The sequence below is a fragment of the Cololabis saira genome, chromosome 18, assembly GCF_033807715.1.
Source record: "Cololabis saira isolate AMF1-May2022 chromosome 18, fColSai1.1, whole genome shotgun sequence".
Lineage (NCBI taxonomy): Eukaryota > Metazoa > Chordata > Actinopteri > Beloniformes > Belonidae > Cololabis > Cololabis saira.
Window position 1 is genome coordinate 33,577,824 of NC_084604.1, and position 23,846 is coordinate 33,601,669.

At 37.3% G+C, this 23,846-nt stretch overlaps 1 protein-coding gene across 1 annotated transcript; it reads left to right on the forward strand.

Annotated features, from left to right (window-relative positions):
* The first annotated feature begins 244 nt into the window (after positions 1-244).
* On the forward strand, positions 245-23,433 carry mmut (methylmalonyl CoA mutase). The gene is made up of 13 exons (XM_061746937.1): positions 245-319; positions 2,477-2,909; positions 5,464-5,831; positions 6,976-7,133; positions 10,124-10,295; positions 10,456-10,704; positions 11,587-11,698; positions 14,333-14,448; positions 15,806-15,921; positions 18,630-18,761; positions 18,873-19,020; positions 21,102-21,269; positions 22,557-23,433. The coding sequence occupies exons 2-13, from the start codon at positions 2,513-2,515 to the stop codon at positions 22,683-22,685; spliced, it is 2,265 nt and encodes a 754-aa protein (XP_061602921.1). The 5' UTR covers positions 245-319; positions 2,477-2,512; the 3' UTR covers positions 22,686-23,433.
* Positions 23,434-23,846: the final 413 nt, after the last annotated feature.

Consider the following 23,846-nt stretch of genomic DNA (forward strand, 5'->3'; position numbering starts at 1 on the left):
TTTATTTTGTGATTATTTTAATTTATTTAATTTATTTTCTTTTTATTTAATTTTAGAAGTTTATCTTGGAAAAAATGTATAGTTACATATTCGCTTGTGTGTTGTGAACTTATGTTATGTTTCAGTTGCAAACTAATGTTTCCTCAAGGGAATTTTGTAATTTGAAGTGTTAAATAAAGTTTGTAAAAAAAAAATGTATTTCCGGTTCACGAGGTCAGAGTTGAACGTATTTGATTGGCTGATCGTCATTGTTCTCACACGTGATTGGTCGAGATAAACACGCCTCCCGTCAGCCTGAACAAACACAACAAACTACAAGGTCAGAAATGTGTTATAGTTCTCTCTTAAATAACTAATATTTTATAAATATCAAGAGCACAACACATTTCGTGTAGAAACTCCTGATTTTGTATCCTCTCTCGTACATACGGTTCTAGTTTTTTAAGTCTGCAGTCTCAGCTAACAAGTGCCTAGCTTTTAGCTTTTCTCTCCACATAATTTTACTTTTTGTTAAAGTAAAAACATAAAATCAACCCCAGTAACATCTACTCGCCTTTCATTTGATTTGGGTATTTCTAATATGTGTTGCAGCGAGCTGTGTGATCCTTTAAAAGCAATGTTTTATCTTGTTTTGTTAGTCAAATCTCCACAATGTTTTACTTTAGCGAGCATTTTATCTCATAAATGTTGGTTTTCCGATGATACTCTTCACACATCTTACTTTAAGAAGACTTAACGACCTTAAACTCGAAAGAATTACGATTACAGTTGTAATTAAGCTTTTTATTCCGACTGCAACGTGTATTTCTTGTCAATAACTGATAGTATTTACCTAGTAGTCATTTAGACTGCATACGCAATTAATCATTTTTTTTTAATGCACACATAACAACTACAAACGACAATAAACTCTAACACATCGATATTTAAGTCCAAGTAGTTCATAATTAAGTACATTAAAGAAACTCCAAGAGTGGAGATCCTAGCAAATTCACTCTAATATTGTGGTAACCGCGGTTGAATTGGTTTGATATTGGATATTATGAATTCAACACCCATAAAACTTGTGATACATACCACTGATTTTGGTCAAACCACTTGTGATGTGTTCATGGTCATTTAGACTATATATATCACAAAACAGTAATTATTAAAAAAAATCATATTATGGGCTGATTTAATGAGGTTTAATGAAAACAATCGGTGTTATGTATCACAAGTTTTATGGGTGTTGAATTCATTAAACCACATTAAATCAGCCCATATATATATGATTTTTTATATATGATTTTTTTTAATAATTACTGTTTCGTGATATATAGTCTAGATGACCATGAACACATCACAAGTGGTTTGACCAAAATCGGTGGTATGTATCACAAGTTAAATGGATGTCTTTGAATGTTGAATATCCAATATCCAATATCAAACCAATTCAACCGCAGTCTAGCAAATTCACTCTAATATTGTGGTATAGTGTTTTCATAATTACCAAAAAAGGGTAATATCTCAGCATGTGAAATGCTGAAGTTAGAAAAAGGTTGCAAATATATCTTTGTATAAAAGTATGACCTCTTATATCTTAAAAGAAGTTAGCAGCATGGCTTGGGTTTTCAAAGTTGGATTTGAAGACGAGACCAAAGTAGAGAAGTTTTACAAAACCACTCAGGGCCGTGTTAGGTGAAAAACCAAACACTGCCGATCAGCAGAAACAACATACCAACTGTCAAGCACAGTGGGGAAAGGTGAAACATTAATATTGCTTTGAAGAAACCAGGATCTGGGCAACTTGCAGTCATTTAGTCAACCACTAGTTACTATATATACCGAATTAATCTTGAATCAAATTTGAGGCCGGCTGAAAATTTAAATCAAGCCCTGCAATAAAATAATGATCCCATGCACACCAGCTGAAAGTCTGAAAAAAGACAGGAAAAAATCACTGTATTGCAATGGCTTGTTGAAGTCTAGAGCTAAACGTAATTTCAAATGCTGTACATAAGCAAAAACTCACAAACATATGCAACATAGTAAAGAGGAATGGACGCTAATCCTTCCTGCTGACAATATTTTAAGACTTGCAAAGTAATTACTCCTAATTATTGTTGCTAAAGGTGCTCTCCAAAAACATTTACCCATAGAGCATACGTGGTTTTTTCTTCTTTTTTTGACAAGCTGTGTACTTTTAGCTTAGTTTTTGTCAAATAAATAATATGTAATATGCCATCTAAGACTGAGTTGACCTAATTTTAAGCACCAAATGATATTTACATGTACCCTGATATGGAAAACATTAGAACTAAAATTGGATGCATTTTCTTTTCTCTATATTGTTATTCTGAAGTTAGATTTATCTCATTTTTAAGGCTTTGTTAGGACTAGGCTATATGATATTTATGTCACATCCCAATATGTAAAATCTTTTATTTGCAAGAGAGTGCACTTTCTGCTGACATAACTGTATCTGTACCTCCAGGTTATTCATGTCTGTCTGACTGAGCCAACAGCAAGGATGCTGACAGCACAGAGGGCATGTGCGGCGTTGGCTGCCCGCCGCCTGTTCGGAGCTTCAGTCTCCACATCCCACACATACCAGTCTCTGATCCACACTTCAGCATCAACTCAGGACCAAGTTGAGCTGCATCCCGAGTGGGCCAGTCTGGCCAAAAAACAGTTGAAGGGGAAGAACCCCGAAGATCTTCTCTGGCGCACACCTGAGGGAATCAACATCAAGCCAGTGTACACAAAGGCGGACTCGGAAGGACGAGCCGATGAACTTCCAGGAGTGTTTCCGTACACTAGAGGGCCCTATCCCACCATGTACACTTACAGACCCTGGACAATCAGGCAGTATGCTGGCTTTAGCACTGTGGAGGAGAGCAACAAATTCTACAAAGATAACATTAAAGGTATTTTTTTTTCCCTTACTATTTCAAAGTCACATTCTATATTTAGATCTTTTTATTGTCACTTACATGCAGTGCAATCACATTTAATAGTTCCTTAACTCTTAATTCCCACCAATTATTTGAAAGTAAAAAGGTTAGAGCTTATATAAATAGAAATATAAACAATTGGGTATGGTTACTAGTATCTGCACCTCGAGACTGAGTTGAAAAGCAGTGCTTCGTTTTACTAGTAAGGGTTTTAGGATTATTTGTTTTGTAAAATTCTGAACATTGCTGCAGTATTTGAAATTATAGCTTCTTACTGAAATGTGTTCAGGTTATGATAATGAAGTGCACAATCGTTAAGATTTGAAAGTATTCATGTCCCAGAAAAGGGTCAAGAGTTGCTGATTTATGAATGTAGAAAATGGTTTCAAATCTGTTTAAACAGCTGACTAAAAGGCTCTTTTTCTTAGTGTTGCGTTATTTCATCATTATCTAAGTAGTTTTACACAAAGAAAATGATTCCAGTTGTATTTGAAAGATTATTTCATTAAAAAAAAAAATAGATTTTGTGGCTCTAGTTGCCTTTTTTTTCTAAGTTGCTCTTGACAGGAAATGTTAGGGTAGGGGAAGAGAGGGAGGGAAGACACGCAGCAAAAAGACGCAGGCCAGAAGTTAAACCCGGTCCGGCTGCACAAGGACCATAGCCTGTTTTTATTGTGCGCCTTCTCAACCAAGCGAAAAATAAGTGAACAAGTCCTAGATAAGCTGCTAAGATAAACTTAAGCCATCAGTCATATGGTGAAATAAATTACAAGGCCCCAAATTAGCATTTGGGTTGTGCTTTAAAAAAAATGCTCTGGGGCAAAATTTGTGGGGAAGCCGCGTGAGTACACGGGCATCCGTGGCTTTCAGTTGCACCGGGTCAGTATCCTTGCTTGAGAATGTGACCACGGACTGAGACATCAGACTAATGGGAAATTTAGGTTTAAGCGAACATCCTATCTTCTCTGATTCAGCAACATGCAACACAGCTGACTGGGCAGAAGTTCAGACGGACAATGAACGAAAGCATGTTGCAAAAGTTTTGAAAGTCTGCTATGATTCGTGCCAGAGTCAGTGACCTGATCTCAAGTTCAAACCAAATTTACACTTTAAGCCCACGATCATAAAACACTGATAATAAGAGTTTTGGCAAGTAGTAAAAATAACAGATTGCGTCAGTGTTCAAATATTTGTGGACCCAAAAAATGTAGCTCTAAGCATGTGGGCATCAGAACGTTTCACAGATCTACAACTTCATAAGGTCTCAAGTCTGTGAGATGATGGATCTGAAGTGGCTGCCGCATGTCCATGAGGTCAGACAGGAGATTTGTGGATTTGTTTTTATTTTTGTTTGACAAAGTTTTGGCTGCTGTTCCTCTAACACAGGGGTGTCAAACTCATTTTGCTTGGCGGGCCGGATTTGACCAATTCTTTTCTCGCGGGCGCATGCTCAAAATAACAAAAACGGTGCAGAAAATGTTTTCTCTAATTCTTTTTTTTTTACTATTGTTATCTAATCCAATATCAGTTTAGTTAATTTTAAAAGAAATATGCACTTTGTTTACACTCTAATTATGTAAAATATATTTCTTCAGGATCTTTTCTTGAAATGTCTCGTTTTTTTTTAAAATTATGTAAGATACTTTTAATATCATTTTACAAAGATAAACAGAAACAAGTATGTTTTTTTTTATATTTAGCTTTTTTATAGGAAATTTAATTAAAAGCAAAATCTTTCTTATTACATCCGAGAGTGTTTTTTTGTGATTTAGAGATTTTTCCAGTACAGTTAAATGTATTTATTTTTTAAAATTGGCACGGATATTTACGCCAGTGTGCCAAAAAAGTCAGCATTTCTTTTTTAACTGTTTTACTTTGTCACTATCCTCGTATTCAAAACTGAAATTCTCAGAATAAATATCTTCTATCATCTTTTTTAGCAATGATATTTTTCCTGCAAAAATATATAATAGTAGTCAGTTAATAAAAATAAATGACCATCTACAAAGAAATAAAATAAATAAATGCATTCTAGAAAACTAAAAAAATGTTGAAAACTGCTCTATTTGTGGAATAACGATGGATTTGTAGAAGAAATATATTATCGGATATGCTGCGATTCATGGCAATTATTTATGCCTTCCTTTTTAGTAAATTAACATTTCGGTTTTTTGCGTTGGAAACTTCTCGCGGGCCGCATGAAAACCTCTCTTGGGCTGCATGCTGCCCGCGGGCCGCACATTTGACACCCCTGCTCTAACACATCAGAAACCTAAGAAGGGAGGTTGCTTTGTGTCTGGTTGTTACATTAGCTTTCCACCTGACAGTTATATCATTAAAGGCATATAGTATACCATTTATTTGGGTACATTCATGAAACTATATATTACAGTTCCCATATCAGCAAAACTATACTAGTGAAATGCACTAGCACACTAGTGGCTATAGTTAAAATACCTCAGCGACTATCCTTCATTGTCTCCATCCTCTTGTCTCTAACCCACCACCTCTGTCTCTTTGATTTCAGCTGGTCAGCAGGGTCTGTCCGTGGCCTTTGACCTCCCGACGCATCGCGGTTATGACTCGGACAACCCCAGGGTCCACGGGGATGTCGGCATGGCCGGGGTGGCTATAGACACGGTAGAGGACGTGAAGATGCTCTTTGATGGGATCCCTCTGGAGAAGATGTCCGTGTCAATGACAATGAACGGAGCTGTTATTCCCGTGTTGGCAATGTTTGTTGTGACCGGAGAGGAGCAGGGTGTGCCCAAAGAGAAGCTAACTGGGACCATTCAGAATGACATTCTAAAAGAGTTCATGGTCCGCAACACTTATATTTTTCCGCCGGAACCTTCCATGCACGCCATTGCAGACATCTTTGCCTATACTTCCAAGGTACGTAGAATGTAGGGGTGTAACGATACACTAATCTCACGATACGGTACGATACACGATATTAAGGTCACGATAACGATACGATATTATAGCAGTATTTTTTTAACAACCTTGAATGAGGAACATATGACTGGAAAAAATTGTCTTTTATTTGAAAGACACAAAATACAAAACTACTGTACGTTTGCCCTATTGTTACAGTTTGTAATGCTTTATAACTGTTTAAGTTTTAAAGAGAAAGCCAGGCCAACCATTTTCCACAAACTGAACTAAAAGTAAATGTCAGGTTTGCATTATGCATCTTCAGTTTCATACAAATAAAAATATTTTGCCACAAACTGAATAGTTTCTCTCATGTATGATTTGACTTTTTTATTTTCCAGAAATTTAACAACTAAAATTAAATAAATAAATAAAAGTAAATAAATACATACAATTTGACATCATAAAACAGATTGATTCATGCTCACCTTATAAGTGTAAGAGGAGATTTATTTTTGTTAAGAAGGTTATTTTGGTAATTCAGGGTTCATTATATTATAAATATATTCTTTATATTCTGATGTAAATCAGGGACTATAATTACACTAGTCAGTTAATCTGTAGTGATTAGTCTGTTTTAGATTGGGCGGAGTGATACGCCACAGTACGGCACTAGGTGCTGTGTTGATGTTCTAAAATCCTACGCTGTTGAGGGACATTAAAGTACACTGGAACTCGGAAGAAGTTGTCCCCGTGTTTATCCTACTCACGACCCGAAAAAGGTTTCATTTAATAATGTAAGGCTTAACTCTACACCAGCCTTACATAAGTAAAAGTTCAGAGCTCAAAACCCAGCAAGAGTCCCGTGATCGGGACCAAAACGGTACTAGTTTCTTCTCCTCCAGCGGAGGAAGATTTTGTTCCGTGGGTCGAGGCGCGGTCGGCACAAATACGCTGCGCGTTACTAGTCAACACAATAGATTTTTATTAATAACCCAATATCGCGATACAGTTTGTCACCTCCACGATACGTATCGTGACGTTTTTGTATCGCGAAAGTTCGTGGCACGATATATTGTTACACCCCTAGTAGCATCTGGTACTGAAACAGTCTGTGATGTTGCTGATCTGAACTGATCTGTTCCCATGATGGTGTTCACAGCACATGCCCAAGTTCAACTCCATATCCATCAGCGGCTACCATCTCCAGGAGGCTGGTGCTGATGCCATTTTGGAGGTAGCCTACACCATCGCCAACGGTCTGGAGTACTGCCGCACCGGCCTGAAGGCAGGGTTAACCATCGATGAGTTTGCCCCAAGGTACAAAATATTAAAGTGTTACTTAATACCAAAAAAACCCAAACAGTTTTAATGTATTGTTTAGTACAACTGTGGCCCTAATAAGAATACTATCTTATGACGTAATGATGCAGTTCCTTGAAAAATAAAAATGCCTGCAGTATTGTTGCAAATGACACCCAAGATATTCACAGATATATGGGTCGATGACGAATAAGGATTTTCAACAGGTCAATTTTAAAATAATAAAAAAAAGAATATCTATTGCAGTAGTTAAAACATTAAGAATGTTGTGTACACATAAATTCATTTACAAATTTTAAATTAAGTGATTTCAGAGTTTTTTGTCAAGATGAATTAGCACTAGCCTTAAAAAAGGTCATGTGGTGCATGTGATTCATATTAAAATAAATTAATTTCCTTAACATCTTGACATCTTTTTTTTCAAGTTTTCAGTATCATCCAAAAATGGTTGTTTTTTTAATGGTCGCGTCACATGATATTTCATAAAATGGACGTCATCAGTCAAACTTTGTTTGTATATTATGATGGAAATATAAATACAAATGTGTTGCAATCTTACACACTACAATACACTTCAGAAATCATGCCAGATAGGGCAGAAGATTGATTTAAAAACATTTAGAGTGATTTCAAAAAATGTTCAAAACAAGAGTCCTGGTCGGACGGTCACATCACATGACATTTTGACGCTTAAAACAAAAACAAAATCCTAAATAACTAGTATTTTTTTGTAAAATTCAAGTGAGTCCATATGTGGGACAGGTAGGTCATATATGTGGTATTTTTTTTATCCATTTAAACCTTTTTTGAATTGAAAGAAATCAGTTTTTCAAAAAAATATAGGCGTCACGTCATTGACCCATATTTAGACCTCAGGGACCAAGTAACTGGTGTGCTTCCTTAATTTTGGAGTGTGGGATGTCATCATGCCAGCATTTAATAAGCTCTAGATGTAAAGTGTATTTAAAAAAAAAAAAAACGGTTCGCAATGCGTGTTCTTGGCGGCGTCCACAGCAGAGTGTGTGGTTGTCTGTGTAATGCTCTTACCATGTGCTCAGTGTGAAACAGAATTGTATTTCTTGGTGCAAATCAAACTGAAAACGTGTGTTTCCTGTCACTAGCCGAGGAATTGATCCCACCTTGTTTTGATCACAATTCTATTGCAACTGTTTGAGCTAATTTTAGTTTTACATTGACATTTGTGCAGCAAATTGTCTTTTCTTTCATTGAAGGAAGTGGGTGGGTGTTCCTCAGGTAGGTTTGCTGATCAATGAGGAGGTGTTCTAACTGTGGTCGACACTATACACGTAATAACTGCGTTTTATCGTTCAGATTTTGACTTTGGACAAACTTGGCCTTCTTCTTGACTCAACTGCATCTTTTTTATGTATCTAATAGGGATGGGCAGTATGGACTAAAAAATGTATCACGATAATTTCTGGCATTTATCCCGATAACGATAAAAATGACGATAAAAAAAATACCAATTCAACTCCATCTTTTTAACTATAAATCTATCTCGCTCTCAGATCCGCCATGTTTGTTACACCTTCTTTCTTTCTTTCTTTCTTTCTTTCTTTCTTTCTTTCTTTCTTTCTTTCTTTCTTTCTTTCTTTCTTTCTTTCTTTCTTTCTTTCTTTCTTTCTTTCTTTCTTTCTTTCTTTCTTTCAGGCTCATTTCCTTCCTTTTTCCCCTTCCTTCCTTCTGCTCTGTCCTTCCTTCTTCCCTTCCTCTTTTCTTCCTTCCTTCCTCCTTTCCTTGTTTTCTCCCTTCCTTCTCCCATTTCCTTCCTTCCTTCCTTCCTTCTTTTTTCCCTTCCTTCCTTCTTTCCTCCTGCTCTCTCCTTCCTTCTTCCCTTCCTTCCTTCCTTCCTTCCTTCCTTCCTTCCTTCCTTCCTTCCTTCCTTCCTTCCTTCCTTCCTTCCTTCCTTCCTTCCTTCCTTCCTTCCTTCCTTCCTTCCTTCCTTCACGTACGTTGTGCGTGCATTTAACACAGAACCATAAATCAGCTTTACACAAAAACGTCATCAAGGGGAATTTATCGTTTTTACCACGAGATGACAAATTCTTACCGTGGGGGATATTTTTTGACGGTATATCGTGAACGGTAAAATATCGCCCATTCCTAGTATCTAATATTTACACTCTTCTCACATCTTTTATGGCCGAGTTGCTGAGTATTATTGTATTTACTGTGTTTACATCTTCTGTTGTACATAAAATCGTTAAATGCTAAGAAGTCAACACGCATGACTTCAGTTTCCTTGCTTTGTGCAATATTTGATGTGTGCTGTTTAATATACTGTATGTTAAAAGCCTTTCTATGTTAAAACAAGAAAGAGCACAGAAATGCTTAATGATTAATTCAATTTGTGCCGTGTAACCTAATAGTAGCATTTGTGCTGTTTGATATCCATTTTCTTTTACATCTGAATTAATATGGAGACCTTTTCCAAACTCTGGGCAAAGCTTTCAGTGTTTGGAAATGTCTTCATCAACCCCGTTAGATTAACATGCATCATGAAATTAATCAACATAAATACAGAATTTATTTTTTCTCTCTTCCATAAGTGAAAAAAGGGAGTGCATTTGGATGACCCAATCACTGCAACTCAAGTCTTCACTGTGGAAGTTTTTCACTTATAACAGAATATCCTTCATACGTCTTAAATGTCAAAATAATTAAAAGAGAAAACAACCATTATGCTGCTATGTCACCTACAAAGAGATTGATTATACTTCTTAGAACATAGGAGATTAAAATGAATGAAAATGGTGCGTCTCTATTCTTAACTCCTATTGTTTTAGATTCTGATTTAGACTTTTATTACAAAGTTTGCTCATCTGATGTTTTACTCTTCTAATCTTGAGACATAATATTGATTAAGTGTTGTTTTTCTTTGGTACGTGGTGTATAAAACCTTAGAATTGAAAGAATTGCATCTTTCTTGATGCTTTCTACTCATTTCTCTGTCTGTGTCTTGTCAGGTTGTCATTTTTTTGGGGTATAGGGATGAATTTCTACATGGAAATAGCCAAGCTTAGGGCAGCCAGGAGGCTGTGGGCCTCTCTTCTGAAAGAAAACTTCCAGCCCAAGAATGCCAAGTCTCTGCTGCTGCGAACACATTGCCAGACTTCAGGCTGGTCGCTCACCGAACAAGTAAATACAATTATATTAAACTGACCTGTCTACATTTTTGTAGTTGCATTTAGAGATTTGAGATTCACATTCAAATTGTCAAAAAATGTAAAAATCCAGTTTCATTTTGAGATGATTGAATAGTAACTCCAGCTTTGCCGTGTTTCCCGTCTTACTGTAGGATCCATACAACAACGTGATCCGCACAGTGATCGAAGGCATGGCTGCCGTGTTCGGGGGTACCCAGTCGCTACACACCAACTCTTTCGATGAAGCTCTGGGTTTGCCAACCGTGAAGAGTGCTCGCATTGCCAGAAACACCCAGATTATCATCCAAGAGGAATCGGGCATCCCCAAAGTGGCGGACCCCTGGGGGGGCTCGCACATGATGGAAGCTCTCACTGATGATGTCTACAACACTGCTCTGAAGGTTCGTCAACACCAACAAGTAGCCCTGGTGTCCATCTGAACTAGAGCTGGGCGATATGGACCAAAAGTCATATCTCAATATTTTCCAGCTGAATGGCGATACTCAATATATATCGATATTTTTTCTGTGCCATAATTGGGGTTTCCCCCAAAGCATTATAGCATAGCATCTCTGTTAGCTTCATTTTTTTCTGAGGCAAACCCTTAAAAAAACAGTCAGTTTTAATACAAAGCCTCGTCCCAAATGTCACACAGGTACCTTTATTAACAGAGGTCTGCACAATATCAAAATGTAAAAAACAAATGAAATAAAAATAAACTGCCTGGATATATAGAATAAAAATGCTTCTTGAATAAAATAAAACAAATATCCCTTTCCTGCATAACAATTAAATTAAAATACACTGTGCAATTAATACAATGTAGACAGTAACAGGCAGACTTTTCCACTGAGGTTGACAGTTGTGCAAATAACAAAACATTTGTGCAAATCTCAAATAAAACCTTCAAGTCAATTTGTCATAAAATAAAGCTATATCAAAATCATAAAAAAAAAAAAATTAAATCGATATAAACGATATTGTCTCGTACCATATCGCGTTTGAAAATATATTGATATATATTAAAATCTCGATATATCGCCCAGCCCTAATCTGAACCTATCAGAGCAGTTCAAGTTTTGACATGAATTTATCTGCAGATAAGGTCAGTCAGGGGATCTAGGGGTTCATATATTTCCTTGAAATCTTGCTACCGTAAATACACTTCATGTTTTTTGAAATGCTGTTTTAGCCTCTTGTGATGTTAGTTTATGTATTGGTAAGTTAAGTATTGTAAAATAATTCAAGACCTGATGATTATCGCCAGTTTTGTTCTTTCATAGTTCATTAAGGAAATTGAAGAGATGGGCGGTATGGCCAAGGCCGTGGCCGAGGGGATTCCAAAACTCCGTATTGAGGAATGTGCTGCACGCAGACAGGCCCGCATCGACTCCGGTAACGCAGAAAACACCCTTCCCCAAAGCTTTGAAACCTCTTATTCTTGAATCTTTTCATCTTTACCCCTTACCACGTGCTAATTTCTGCAGCGTTGTGTTCTTTGACGTTTAAAATGACCTGGTCATGTTAATGAGTAGGGATGGGCGGTATGGACTAAAAAATGTATCACGATAATTTCTGGCATTTATCCCGATAACGATAAAAATGACGATTAAAAAAAAAAAAGGGGTAGGGCAGTTAATTTGACTTGATGTGATTCAGTATTTACGTAAGAAATAACCACTTTAACTTGGCTGACTTTTGTCCCCAGTTTGCTCCAGCTGCAAGCTGCACCACCTCAGCTGAGTCTTACACCAATATATGTAATAGAAGTGTAAATATTGTATTAGTAGAAATGGACTTGTTTTACTGAAAAGAAACAATGATTTGCATTACATTTCTTATGGGTCTACAGTAGGGATGGGCGGTATGGACTAAAAAAATATATCACGATAATTTCTGGCATTTATCCCGATAACGATAAAAATGACGATAAAAAAAATACCAATTCAAGTCCACCTTGTTAACTATAAATCTATCTCACTCTCAGATCCGCCATGTTTGTTACACAAAAATGTCATCAATGGGAATTTTTCTTTCTTTCTTTCTTTCTTTCTTTCTTTCTTTCTTTCTTTCTTTCTTTCTTTCTTTCTTTCTTTCTTTCTTTCTTTCTTTCTTTCTTTCTTTCTTTCTTTCTTTCTTTCTTTCTTTCTTTCTTTCTTTCTTTCAGGCTCATTTCCTTCTTCCCTTTCTCTTTTCTCCCTTCCTTCCTCCTTTCCTTGTTTTCTCCCTTCCTTCTCCCCTTTCCTTCCTTCCTTCCTTTTTCTCTTCCTTCCTTCTTTCCTCCTGCGCTCTCCTTCCTTCTTCCCTTCCTCTTTTCTCCCTTCCTTCCTCCTTTCCTTCCTTCCTTCCTTCCTTCCTTCCTTCCTTCCTTCCTTCCTTCCTTCCTTCCTTCCTTCCTTCCTTCCTTCCTTCCTTCCTTCCTTCCTTCCTTCCTTCTTTTTTCCCTTCCTTCCTTCTTTCCTCCTGCTTTCTACTTCCTTCTTCCCTTCCTCTTTTCTGTTTTCCTTCCTTCCTTCCTTCCTTCCTTCCTTCCTTCCTTCCTTCCTTCCTTCCTTCCTTCCTTCCTTCCTTCCTTCCTTCCTTCCTTCCATAAATCAGCTTTACAAAAAAAATGTCATCAACGGGAATTTATCGTTTTTACCGCGAGATGACAAATTCTTATCGTGAGGAATTTTTTTGACGGTTTATCGTGAACGGTAAAATATCGCCCATCCCTATTAATGAAGATCTTCAGGTAAACAACAGTCATCTGAGTTAAGGATGCTTGCAAACATAAGCCACATATAGCATGCAAAGGTTTGGCGAACAGTTACCGTTTGGTCTAAATACTTGACTAAATGAAAGAACCTCATTTACAGTATTCATTGACAGTTCACACTTTAATGTTTTATGCAAGATTACTTTTTTATTTCCATTTCTTACAGTTCTTTAAACTGAAGTTCAGCCTAAAGCAGCGCAGAGAGCTACTGAGCATTTAGTCTGCATGGTTGTAATTAAGTAAAATAGCCCACAGAGGGATGATCCCACTAATGTAGCCAACACTTTACAAAACTGAAAACAAGAGTGAAGAATAGTTGTCTTCCATTGATTCGTCTGTGAAGGTCTTATGTTACCTGAACTTAGGGTGGAGTCATGGACCGTCGCTCCTGCAGACCCGACCAGATCTTCCTGGAGATTTTTTGCAGTGGAGCAATGATTTGAAATTGCTCTTTAACAGACCTAATAATGCTAACTTCAACTGGACCACACCGTTTCCGGTTCAGTGCTGTAGTTTTTTTCCAAACTTTTTCCAAAAAAAAAAGCAACACTAGAGTCTACCTATGCAGCTCCTGTGTTACGTGCACATGTGTATATATTTTGTTTAAAAGCCATATTTCTAACCGAGGACTGAGGCTTTGGTGGAAGTTGATTTAGAATTTACATTTAAAGTGTTTTTCCATAACGAAGAGATAAAATGCAGAACCCACGTTACTGGAAGTAACTGGAGTAAAATGTTCAGTTGTTTTCATAAGTCAGAAATAATTTAAAGTCTGACACTTTAATGACTTCCTTGGTCTCCCAGCGTGTTTCCCTTTTACATCCTTTCCCTTTTTTGTTTGCACTTCATACAAGTTTTAAACAGCTGACTAGAAACAACATCTTCTGCCACGTTGTCTGTTGAGTTACCTTCTGAACAAGCACAATGATCCTTCCCTTCGTCTCTACTTGGAGTTGTCTTGTTGGGGTTAAGTTTCATGTCAGGCACAACAGAAGGTCTGCAAACACTGTTTTTTACTGCAGATTAACTGAAAACAAAGAATTTTGCAGGAATTTGTTTTAGAAAATCAAACTGCAAATTGGTTCCATATTTTTTTGGATCTTCTTACTGTCTTTTATTACTACTTTACTTTAATACAGTACTAAGGCTAGCTTGGGAAACTTGCCAAAGATTTATCGTACATGGTGGTATCATCTGCTGAATCCGGTGTACTGAGCTTTTTGATGTGGTAGGACGATGGACAATGGCATGAATGTCGAATACCGTTTCAGGATCAGAAGTTATTGTCGGGGTGAACAAGTATCGTCTGGAGAAAGAGGAGACTGTGGAAGTGCTGGCCATAGATAACACCTCCGTACGCCAGAAACAGATCGAGAAACTAAAGAAGGTCAGTGTTGCATTTGAAGATGACGTCTCTCTTGTTCTGTCATTCCTCACTGTCCCCAAAGCTTTGTGTATAATGTGGAGAAATGTTTTTCTTACTGTGAAATTGATGAAAAGTCAGTGTGCAGTATGTGGTATGTAACTTATCAAAGTGAAGGCTTAAAAGCCTCTTTCACTACATCTTTCATCTTGGAGGTAAAAATATGGACCACTATCTAGAGCAGGGGTGTCAAACTCATTTTTCTTGGGGGGCCGGATTTGACCAATTTTTTTCTCGCGGCCCGCACGCTCAAAATAACAAAAACGGTGGGATTTTTTTTTTTTTTTCTAATTCTTTTTTTTTTTTACTATTGTTATCTAATCCAATATCAGTTTAGTTAATTTTAAAGGAAATATGCACTTTGCTTACACTCTAATTATGTAAAATATATTTCTTCAGGATCTTTTCTTGAATTTCTCGTTTTTTTTCAAATTATGTAAGATACTTTTAATATCATTTTACAAAGATAAACAGAAACAAGTTTTTTTTTTATATTTCGCTTTTTTATAGGAAATTTAATTAAAAGCAAAATCTTTCCTATTACATCCGAGAGTGTTTCTTTGTGATTTAGATATTTTTCCAGTACAATTAAGTGTATTCATTTTTAAAAATTGGCGCGGATATTTATGCCAGTGTGCCGAAAAAGTCAGCACTTCTCTTTTAACTGTTTTACTTTGTCACTATCCTAGTATTCAAAACTCAAATTCTCTGAATAAATATTAGTGTAGAGTAGTAGAGTAGTCGGTCAATAAAAATAAACGACCGTCTACAAAGAAATAAAATCGGCAAATGCGTTCTAGAAAAGTAAAAAAATTACGAAAACTGCTCTCTTTGTGGAATAACGATGGATTTGTAGAAGAAATATATTATCGGATATGCTGCGATTCATGGCAATTATTTATGCCTTCCTTTTTAGTAAATTAATGCCTTCCTTTTTAGTAAATTAACATTTCAGTTTTTGCGTTGGAAACTTCTCGCGGGCCGCATGAAAATCTCTCTTGGGCCGCATGTGGCCCGCGGGCCGCACATTTGACACCCCTGATCTAGATTAATATTTAAATTATTTATAGCTTCAGGTGTGCCAGTTTCCAAGTGCTGTTTGTATACATGTGGGCGATAAGCAGAGTTAACTAAAATAAAAAATAAAAGCATTGTTCCGAAGTAGATTTGGGCTTTTATTAGTAGAAAGACAGGTATGTAAGCAGTATGGACATGAAAATTGAGCACGATGACACATTCATATACAGAAAGCCTCAAATAATAAACAGCAAGAATGATAACGATTGTTAATGTTCTGTTTATGTCCCGGCGTCTTATGCAGGTGAGGGGAAGTCGTGACCCTGAGGCAGCAAGGAAGTGTCTGGCAGATATTGAGGAGTGTGCCCAAACCAGGGAGGGCAACCTGTTAGGTCTGGCTGTGGAGGCAGCTCGAGCCAGGTCAGAACGCACACTCGTGACATTTTATCTGTGGATCTTAACATTTTATGACAGGTCGAGTATGAAGCAATGTCTTTCTGTGACTGGTTCACAGACACACACATCGTTACACTATTATCGAATCTTTTTTGTCCGAGTCTGATCTGTAGATGTGTATGTTCTGTCTGTGCTAACCAGTAGTTCTTTAAATGTGATCATAAGGAGCAATGGAGCAGATGGATTAAATAGTTCAAGATTTTTATATGATGTGTGCAGATTTTAATAAAGGAACTGAATGATAAATATCAGTGTAATTACAGTCTGTGTTTTATTACTGTCAGACAACAAAAGTCAGATTTGTATTATCTAATCGGGAAGCTTCCTCAACTCTAAAGTTTTGTGCTGATCAGGGTATTTAATGATGGCAGTTCTGAAATAAGATATAGTGTATATCAAAAGTCTTATAGTAATTTATAAGCACTTAAAAATAAAAAAAATCAATTACTATCAGTACCTAATGAAGATGGCTCAGTAGTGCATCCTGCTGATTGTAGGTAAAACCTGCAAAGGCTTCTAAGATATTTGAAAACTTTTTGTTGTTGAGAAAAAAATGGAGGGGAAAAATCCATTCCCAAAATGGTAGTTTTAAATACTGTATTGGTAGTAGGGATGGGCGATATTTTACCGTTCACGATAAACCGTCAAAAAAATTCCCCACGATAAGAATTTGTCATCTCACGGTAAAAACGATAAATTCCTGTTGATGACGTTTTTGTGTAAAGCTGATTTATGGTTCTGCGTTAAATCAACGCACAACGTACGTGAAGGAAGGAAGGAAGGAAGGAAGGAAGGAAGGAAGGAAGGAAGGAAGGAAGGAAGGAAGGAAGGAAGGAAGGAAGGAAGGAAGGAAGGAAGGAAGGAAGGAAGGAAGGAAGGAAGGAAGGAAGGAAGGAAGGAAGGAAGGAAGGAAGGAAGGAAGGAAGGAAGGAAGGAAGGAAGGAAGGAAGGAAGGAAGGAAGGAAGGAAATGAGCCTGAAAGAAGGAAGGAAGGAAGGAAATGAGCCTGAAAGAAGGAAGGAAGGAAGGAAATGAGCCTGAAAGAAGGAAGGAAGGAAGGAAATGAGCCTGAAAGAAGGAAGGAAGGAAGGAAATGAGCCTGAAAGAAGGAAGGAAGGAAGGAAATGAGCCTGAAAGAAGGAAAGGAAGGAAGGAAATGAGCCTGAAAGAAGGAAAGGAAGGAAGGAAATGAGCCTGAAAGAAGGAAAGGAAGGAAGGAAATGAGCCTGAAAGAAGGAAAGGAAGGAAGGAAATGAGCCTGAAAGAAGGAAAGGAAGGAAGGAAATGAGCCTGAAAGAAGGAAAGGAAGGAAGGAAATGAGCCTGAAAGAAGGAAAGGAAGGAAGGAAATGAGCCTGAAAGAAGGAAAGGAAGGAAGGAAATGAGCCTGAAAGAAGGAAATAAAGAAGGAAGGAAATGAGCCTGAAAGAAGGAAGGAAATAAAGAAGGAAAGAAGGAAGGAAATAAAGAAGGAAGGAAATAAAGAAGGAAAGAAGGAAGGAAATAAAGAAGGAAGGAAATAAAGAAGGAAGGAAGGAAGGAAGGAAGGAAGGAAGGAAGGAAGGAAGGAAGGAAGGAAGGAAGGAAGGAAGGAAGGAAGGAAGGAAGGAAGGAAATGAGCCTGAAAGAAGGAAGGAAGGAAGGAAATGAGCCTGAAAGAAGGAAGGAAGGAAGGAAATGAGCCTGAAAGAAGGAAGGAAGGAAGGAAATGAGCCTGAAAGAAGGAAGGAAGGAAGGAAATGAGCCTGAAAGAAGGAAGGAAGGAAGGAAATGAGCCTGAAAGAAGGAAGGAAGGAAGGAAATGAGCCTGAAAGAAGGAAAGGAAGGAAGGAAATGAGCCTGAAAGAAGGAAAGGAAGGAAGGAAATGAGCCTGAAAGAAGGAAAGGAAGGAAGGAAATGAGCCTGAAAGAAGGAAAGGAAGGAAGGAAATGAGCCTGAAAGAAGGAAAGGAAGGAAGGAAATGAGCCTGAAAGAAGGAAAGGAAGGAAGGAAATGAGCCTGAAAGAAGGAAAGGAAGGAAGGAAATGAGCCTGAAAGAAGGAAAGGAAGGAAGGAAATGAGCCTGAAAGAAGGAAAGGAAGGAAGGAAATGAGCCTGAAAGAAGGAAAGGAAGGAAGGAAATGAGCCTGAAAGAAGGAAATAAAGAAGGAAGGAAATGAGCCTGAAAGAAGGAAGGAAATAAAGAAGGAAAGAAGGAAGGAAATAAAGAAGGAAGGAAATAAAGAAGGAAAGAAGGAAGGAAAAAAAGAAAGAAATGAGCCAGAAAGAAAGAAGGATAAATTCCCGTTGATGACGTTTTTGTGTAACAAACATGGTGGATCTGAGAGCGAGATAGATTTATAGTTACAAAGATGGAGTTGAATTGGTATTTTTTTTCATCGTCATTTTTATCGTTATCGGGATAAATGCCAGAAATTATCGTGATACATTTTTTTAGTCCATACCGCCCATCCCTAATTGGTAGTATGGCTCATTTGTCATACATCACGTGATTTCTGGCAGGATGTAATAAGCTTTGAACATAACTTCCTCCTGAAATTACGTTGGTTCATCTGTCACAACTCTACCAATTAGTCTTTATTCCATCTCAATCTCTGCATGTTGGACTGAGTCACATGATTTATGTTCATTAGAAGTGAAATAACAGATGCATGCCGCTCTCCTTTCTGTAGATGCACTGTTGGTGAGATCACGGATGCCATGAAGAAAGTGTTTGGTGAACACAAGGCCAGCACCAGGATGGTGAGCGGTGCCTACATCAGTGAGTACGGAGAGCACAAGGAGATCGCCCTGGCCCACAGCAGGTAGAAACAGCCACGAGCCACAGCATTGCTTCTGCACAGTATCGTGCTGTCCAACTGCATTACTTGCTGGATCTAATTTCTTTTCTTTTCCCTCCCCCCCCCCAACGCCAGGGTTGCAGATTTTAAGAAACATGAGGGCAGGAACCCCCGACTGCTGGTGGCAAAGATGGGGCAGGATGGCCATGACAGAGGTGCCAAAGTCATCGCCACAGGCTTTGCTGACCTGGGCTTTGATGTAGACATTGGACCCCTGTTTCAGGTCAGTTACTCAGCCTGTGGAGACACAAGAACAGCTGGGAATATTTGCTTTAGACCTTCTTTAAAGTAGCACAATGTAACTTTTCCACCTTAATATCATATTTCCAGAGTCATTGTGATGGTACATCAACTTACAACAGGTTTAAGACACCTCTGTCATGGTCTGAGGGGTCTGTATCGCCTTCACTGGCACTATGTAACTTTGAGGAGCATGGTAGGAATGGACCAAAAGTCATATCTCAATATTTTCTAGCTGAATGGCGATACTCGATATATATCGATATTTTTTCTGTGACATAATTGGGGTTTCCCCCAAAGCATTTTAGCATAGCATCTCTGTTAGCTTCATTTTTTTCTGAGGCAAACCCTTAAAAAAACAGTCAGTTTTAATACAAAGCCTCGTGCCAAATGTCACACAGGTACCTTTATTAACAGAGGTCTGCACAATATCAAAATGTATAAAACAAATTTCATTTTTTTCATTTCATTTTTATTTATTCCGATCATGGAAATATGCAAAGAAAAGAAACAAGCAAGTAAAATGACAACACAATCAAAAGCATATTCCAGAACCAGAAAGGAGCAGGAAGAAGAAAATCTTATCATACCTGCCCCTCCCTCAAAACAAAATTAAACAATAATAACAGATGGTCTGCACAATTACTTACCGGTAGTTAATATCACAAGAAAAGAATAACAAGAAAATAAATTGTCTGTCTCCATACGCATATATTATATATTTAGACTATTTCATCCATACATTGCTATTTTTTTCTCTTTAAATTTATATTTAAATTGAAATATGTTTATACAGCCCTCAAAATCATAATTTAATGAATTCCATAACTTAATTCCAACAATTGAAGTGCTCATCTGCTTTAAGGTTGTTCGGGCAAATAAATGTTTAAAATTAAATTTTCTACGATTATCTTCGTTATTTAAACTGAAAGTATTTACAAATGAAATAAAAATAAACTGCCTGCATATATAGAATAAAAATGCTTCTTGAATAAAATAAAACAAATATCCCTTTCCTGCATAACAATTAGATTAAAATACACTGTACAATTAATACAATGTAGACAGTAACAGGCAGACTTTTCCACTGAGGCTGACAGTTGTGCAAATAACAAAACATTTGTGCAAATCTCAAATAAAACATTCAAGTCAATTTGTCACAAAATAAGCTATATCAAAATCATTAAAACATTTTTTTTTTTTTAAATCGATATAAAGGATATTGTCTCGTACCATATCGCGTTTGAAAATATATCGATATACTGTATATTAAAATGTCGATATCGCCCAGCCCTAGTAGGAACCCTTCCACACTACTGGTAAAGCACTACCGCTTTTGTCCAAAGGAGCCGCCAAACTCAACAAAAGCTGAAAGTTACATTGTGCTGCTTTAATAGCTTTAAGAAAGGTCATGCAGTTGTTTTATTTATGATACTGTGTGAAGGGTTTTTAATGGAAAACTCAGTAAGGCTGACCCAGCCTTAACCAGAGCATCGCGCTCCGGGCCCAGACACCGCCACGAGTAGTGGCCCCGTGGCATTACTTTTTTCAGTAACATGTTGTCACATATCCAGTCAGCTGTTTGTTTTGTTGGCACATTAGAGTTCAGAAATTGAAATTTCAACAACCCTACGGCACAATTTTGTTGGCATTAGCTCTCAACCACTGATCACACGGCCTGGTGTGAACAACAGCCTCTGGCAGCAGCACAACTACAGAATGAAGCTCAAGCTGAAGTGGCGCATGTTGTACACACAACACAAGTCACTGGGAAGTCGTTTGCCCGATTATTTTTGGTTTACACTGCGTAGTATTAGTGTTGATAGTGACATTCACAGTTAAGATTATCTTAAAATGATTTCAAGACACAAATATTGTTTTACTTTTTTATTCTATACAACATAATATCAACAAATACCAGTCAAGCAAAGAAAAACGGAGTAAAGTTACCTCCATCGCGTGGCTGTAGTGTGTGATGCTGTTTAATTGTTTTTTTGACAACCTTTCACAGTTGGATGCTTTTCTTTCTTTTACTGAAGCATAATGGCTTTTGTTTTTTTTCAGACTCCCCTGGAGGTCGCCCAGCAGGCAGTCGACGCAGACGTTCACTGTGTGGGGATCAGCACGCTTGCTGCAGGGCACAAGACCTTGGTCCCAGAGCTCATCAAGGAACTACGGAAGCTCAACAGACCTGACATCCTTGTCATCTGTGGAGGTGTCATCCCACCTCAGGTAACCCCTGAGAGTTCATGCACTAGTGCACCGTATTAAGCTTAGGGATTAAAAGAGAGCCACATTCACAAGTTGCTTTCTTTTTCTGAGTCAGTGAGTCAGTGGACTTAGGACTTCTATCCAACCGTGCTGTCATTAAGCTACTTACTTACTTACTTACTTACTTAAAAAAAGCAGTGTGTGTGAAAAAAAAGAAAAAAAAAGCATAGTCTAGACCAGGGGTCAGCAACCCAAAATTCTGAAAGAGCCATATTGGACCAAAAACATAAAAAACAAATATGTCTGGAGCCGCAAAAAATGAAAAGTCTTGTATAAGCCTTAGAATGAAGACAACACATGCTGCATGTTTCTATATTAGTTATAACTGGGGGAAGATTTATTTTTCATTATGCACTTCGAGAAAAAAGTCGAAATGTCGAGAAAAAAGTCGAAATGTCAAGATTAATGTTGAAGTACAATCTCGAGAAAAAAGTCGAAATGTCGAGGAAAAAAGTCAAAATGTTGAATAAAAAGTCGAAATGTCTAGAAAAAAGTCGAAATGTCGAGATTAATGTTGAAATGTTGAGAAAAAAGTTGAAATGTTGAGAAAAAAGTCGAAATGTTGAGAAAAAAGTCGAAATGTCGAGAAAAAAGTCGAAATGTTGAGAAAAAAGTCGAAATGTTGAGAAAAAAGTCGAAATGTCGAGAAAAAAAGTCGAAATGTCGAGAAAAAAGTCAGAATTTCGAAAAAGAAAGAAAAGAAGAAAAAAAAAGGAAAAAGGAAAAAAAAAAGTCAAACATTTTTGAAAAAGCTCCAGGAGCCACTAGGGCGGCGCTAAAGAGCCGCGGTTTGCCGACCCCTGGTCTAGACAGGTCTCTCATGGACTGCTATCGACCCCTATCAAACCTCCCCTTTCTTAGAAAAATCATGAAAAAAAGCTGTTTTTCAACAGCTGTATAACCGTGTGGCACTAAATGATTGTTGTGATGTTTTCCAGTCAGGTTTCCAGCCACATCACAATACTGAGACTCTAAAAAAGCTCTAAAAAAGGTCCTTAATGACATCCGCTCTAATACAGATAGTGGCAACATTTCAGTGTTGGTCTTGCTGGATCTCAGTTCTTTCATATTAAATGTTATCAGGCTGTCATCGGGACAAAGGACCAATCTGTGATGATCCTGATTCACAAAAATAAAGTCTTGTACTGCTCTCACATCTTGCCCCCTCCTTATTGAAGGAAGTATGTTGAGAAGTCCCATTTTAAGAACCGTGATTGTAAATCTCGTCTCCTCTCTGTGTTCATGCAGGACTATGAGTTCTTATATGAGAACGGCGTGTGTTCCATCTTCGGCCCAGGAACCAGGATCCCGCAGGCTGCAGTTGAAGTCATTGACAATATTGAAAAGAGCCTGGAAAACATTCGGCAGGCCATGTAAAAACAAACACGGCCTCTCTCCCCAGGAAAAAAAAAAAAATTAATGTGATTTGTTTATTTGTCTCAAAAATGGGAGCCAAGACTTCTGTGCAGAATTGATTTGATCTGCCGCATGAAAGATACAAAATATAATTTCCATTATGAGTTCACTGTTGGAATGTCAGAGTTGTTTTAACAATGTATTTACTTTGTGTCCAATTTGACTTTTTTCTTCTTTTTTTTTCTCCATTAATGGTATCACTCAAAATCTCAAAATGTGATTTCATACATAACTCCTTCACTTGCGTCAGCAGAAAAACAAATTATATAACGCTGTCTGGTTTAATGATAAGTGCTGCAGTATTTATGATGGATTGAGAAGCTAAAACATAAATCACTCTACATTTAACCAGATGAGGTTCATTGGAGGTTTTTGAGCATATTTTGTCTTCTGAGGTAAAACAGAGCGCATAAACCTGCTCTGAAAGTAATTTGTTCTCTGGCGTCTGTGTATAGTTAGAGTGTGACTGACACCACTGTAGCGAGGTAGGCAAAATGGAAGATGAATTGAAAACAACTTATTTGCATCTATACTATATTTTTGAAAGTGGCCTTTTATATTATTATCTTGCATCCTTCTGTCAGTTTAATATAAATCATTTTAGTGATTATATTACATAAATTCTTGAAACCGGCGGAAGTAGCAATTGTGTACTTCTAAATAAGGTTTAACGCTGCTTGGTCAAAATAAAGTAAGTTAACTTTCAAAATGTGGGTCTAGAGATTATGTGAACCACAACAGTTTTCAGAGATGAGTTTGTCTTTTGGATTTTTTTTATAAGTTCTAGTTTAAAATGTCAATTTGAGTGTGTTTCCTGTTTGTTTAAAGCGTCTGCAAAGGATCAAGTCAACATTTTACCTACATGAATAACAGTAATTCCCTTGAACAGATCGAGTATCAAGAGTATGATGTTGTGAAGTTGAGTAACACAAATGTCAGATCAAAGTTGAATTCCTTATAAACCTGCAGACAAAGACAAAGTTTAAACCAACTGGCACCTGCAGAAACGGGACATTTAAAGGTCGAGGAAGGTGACCAGAAGTGTCTTTTTAAATAAATATTGCTAATTTTAGTGAAAACAGTAATTTTTAATTTCACATGATTTTACACTACTTGATGATG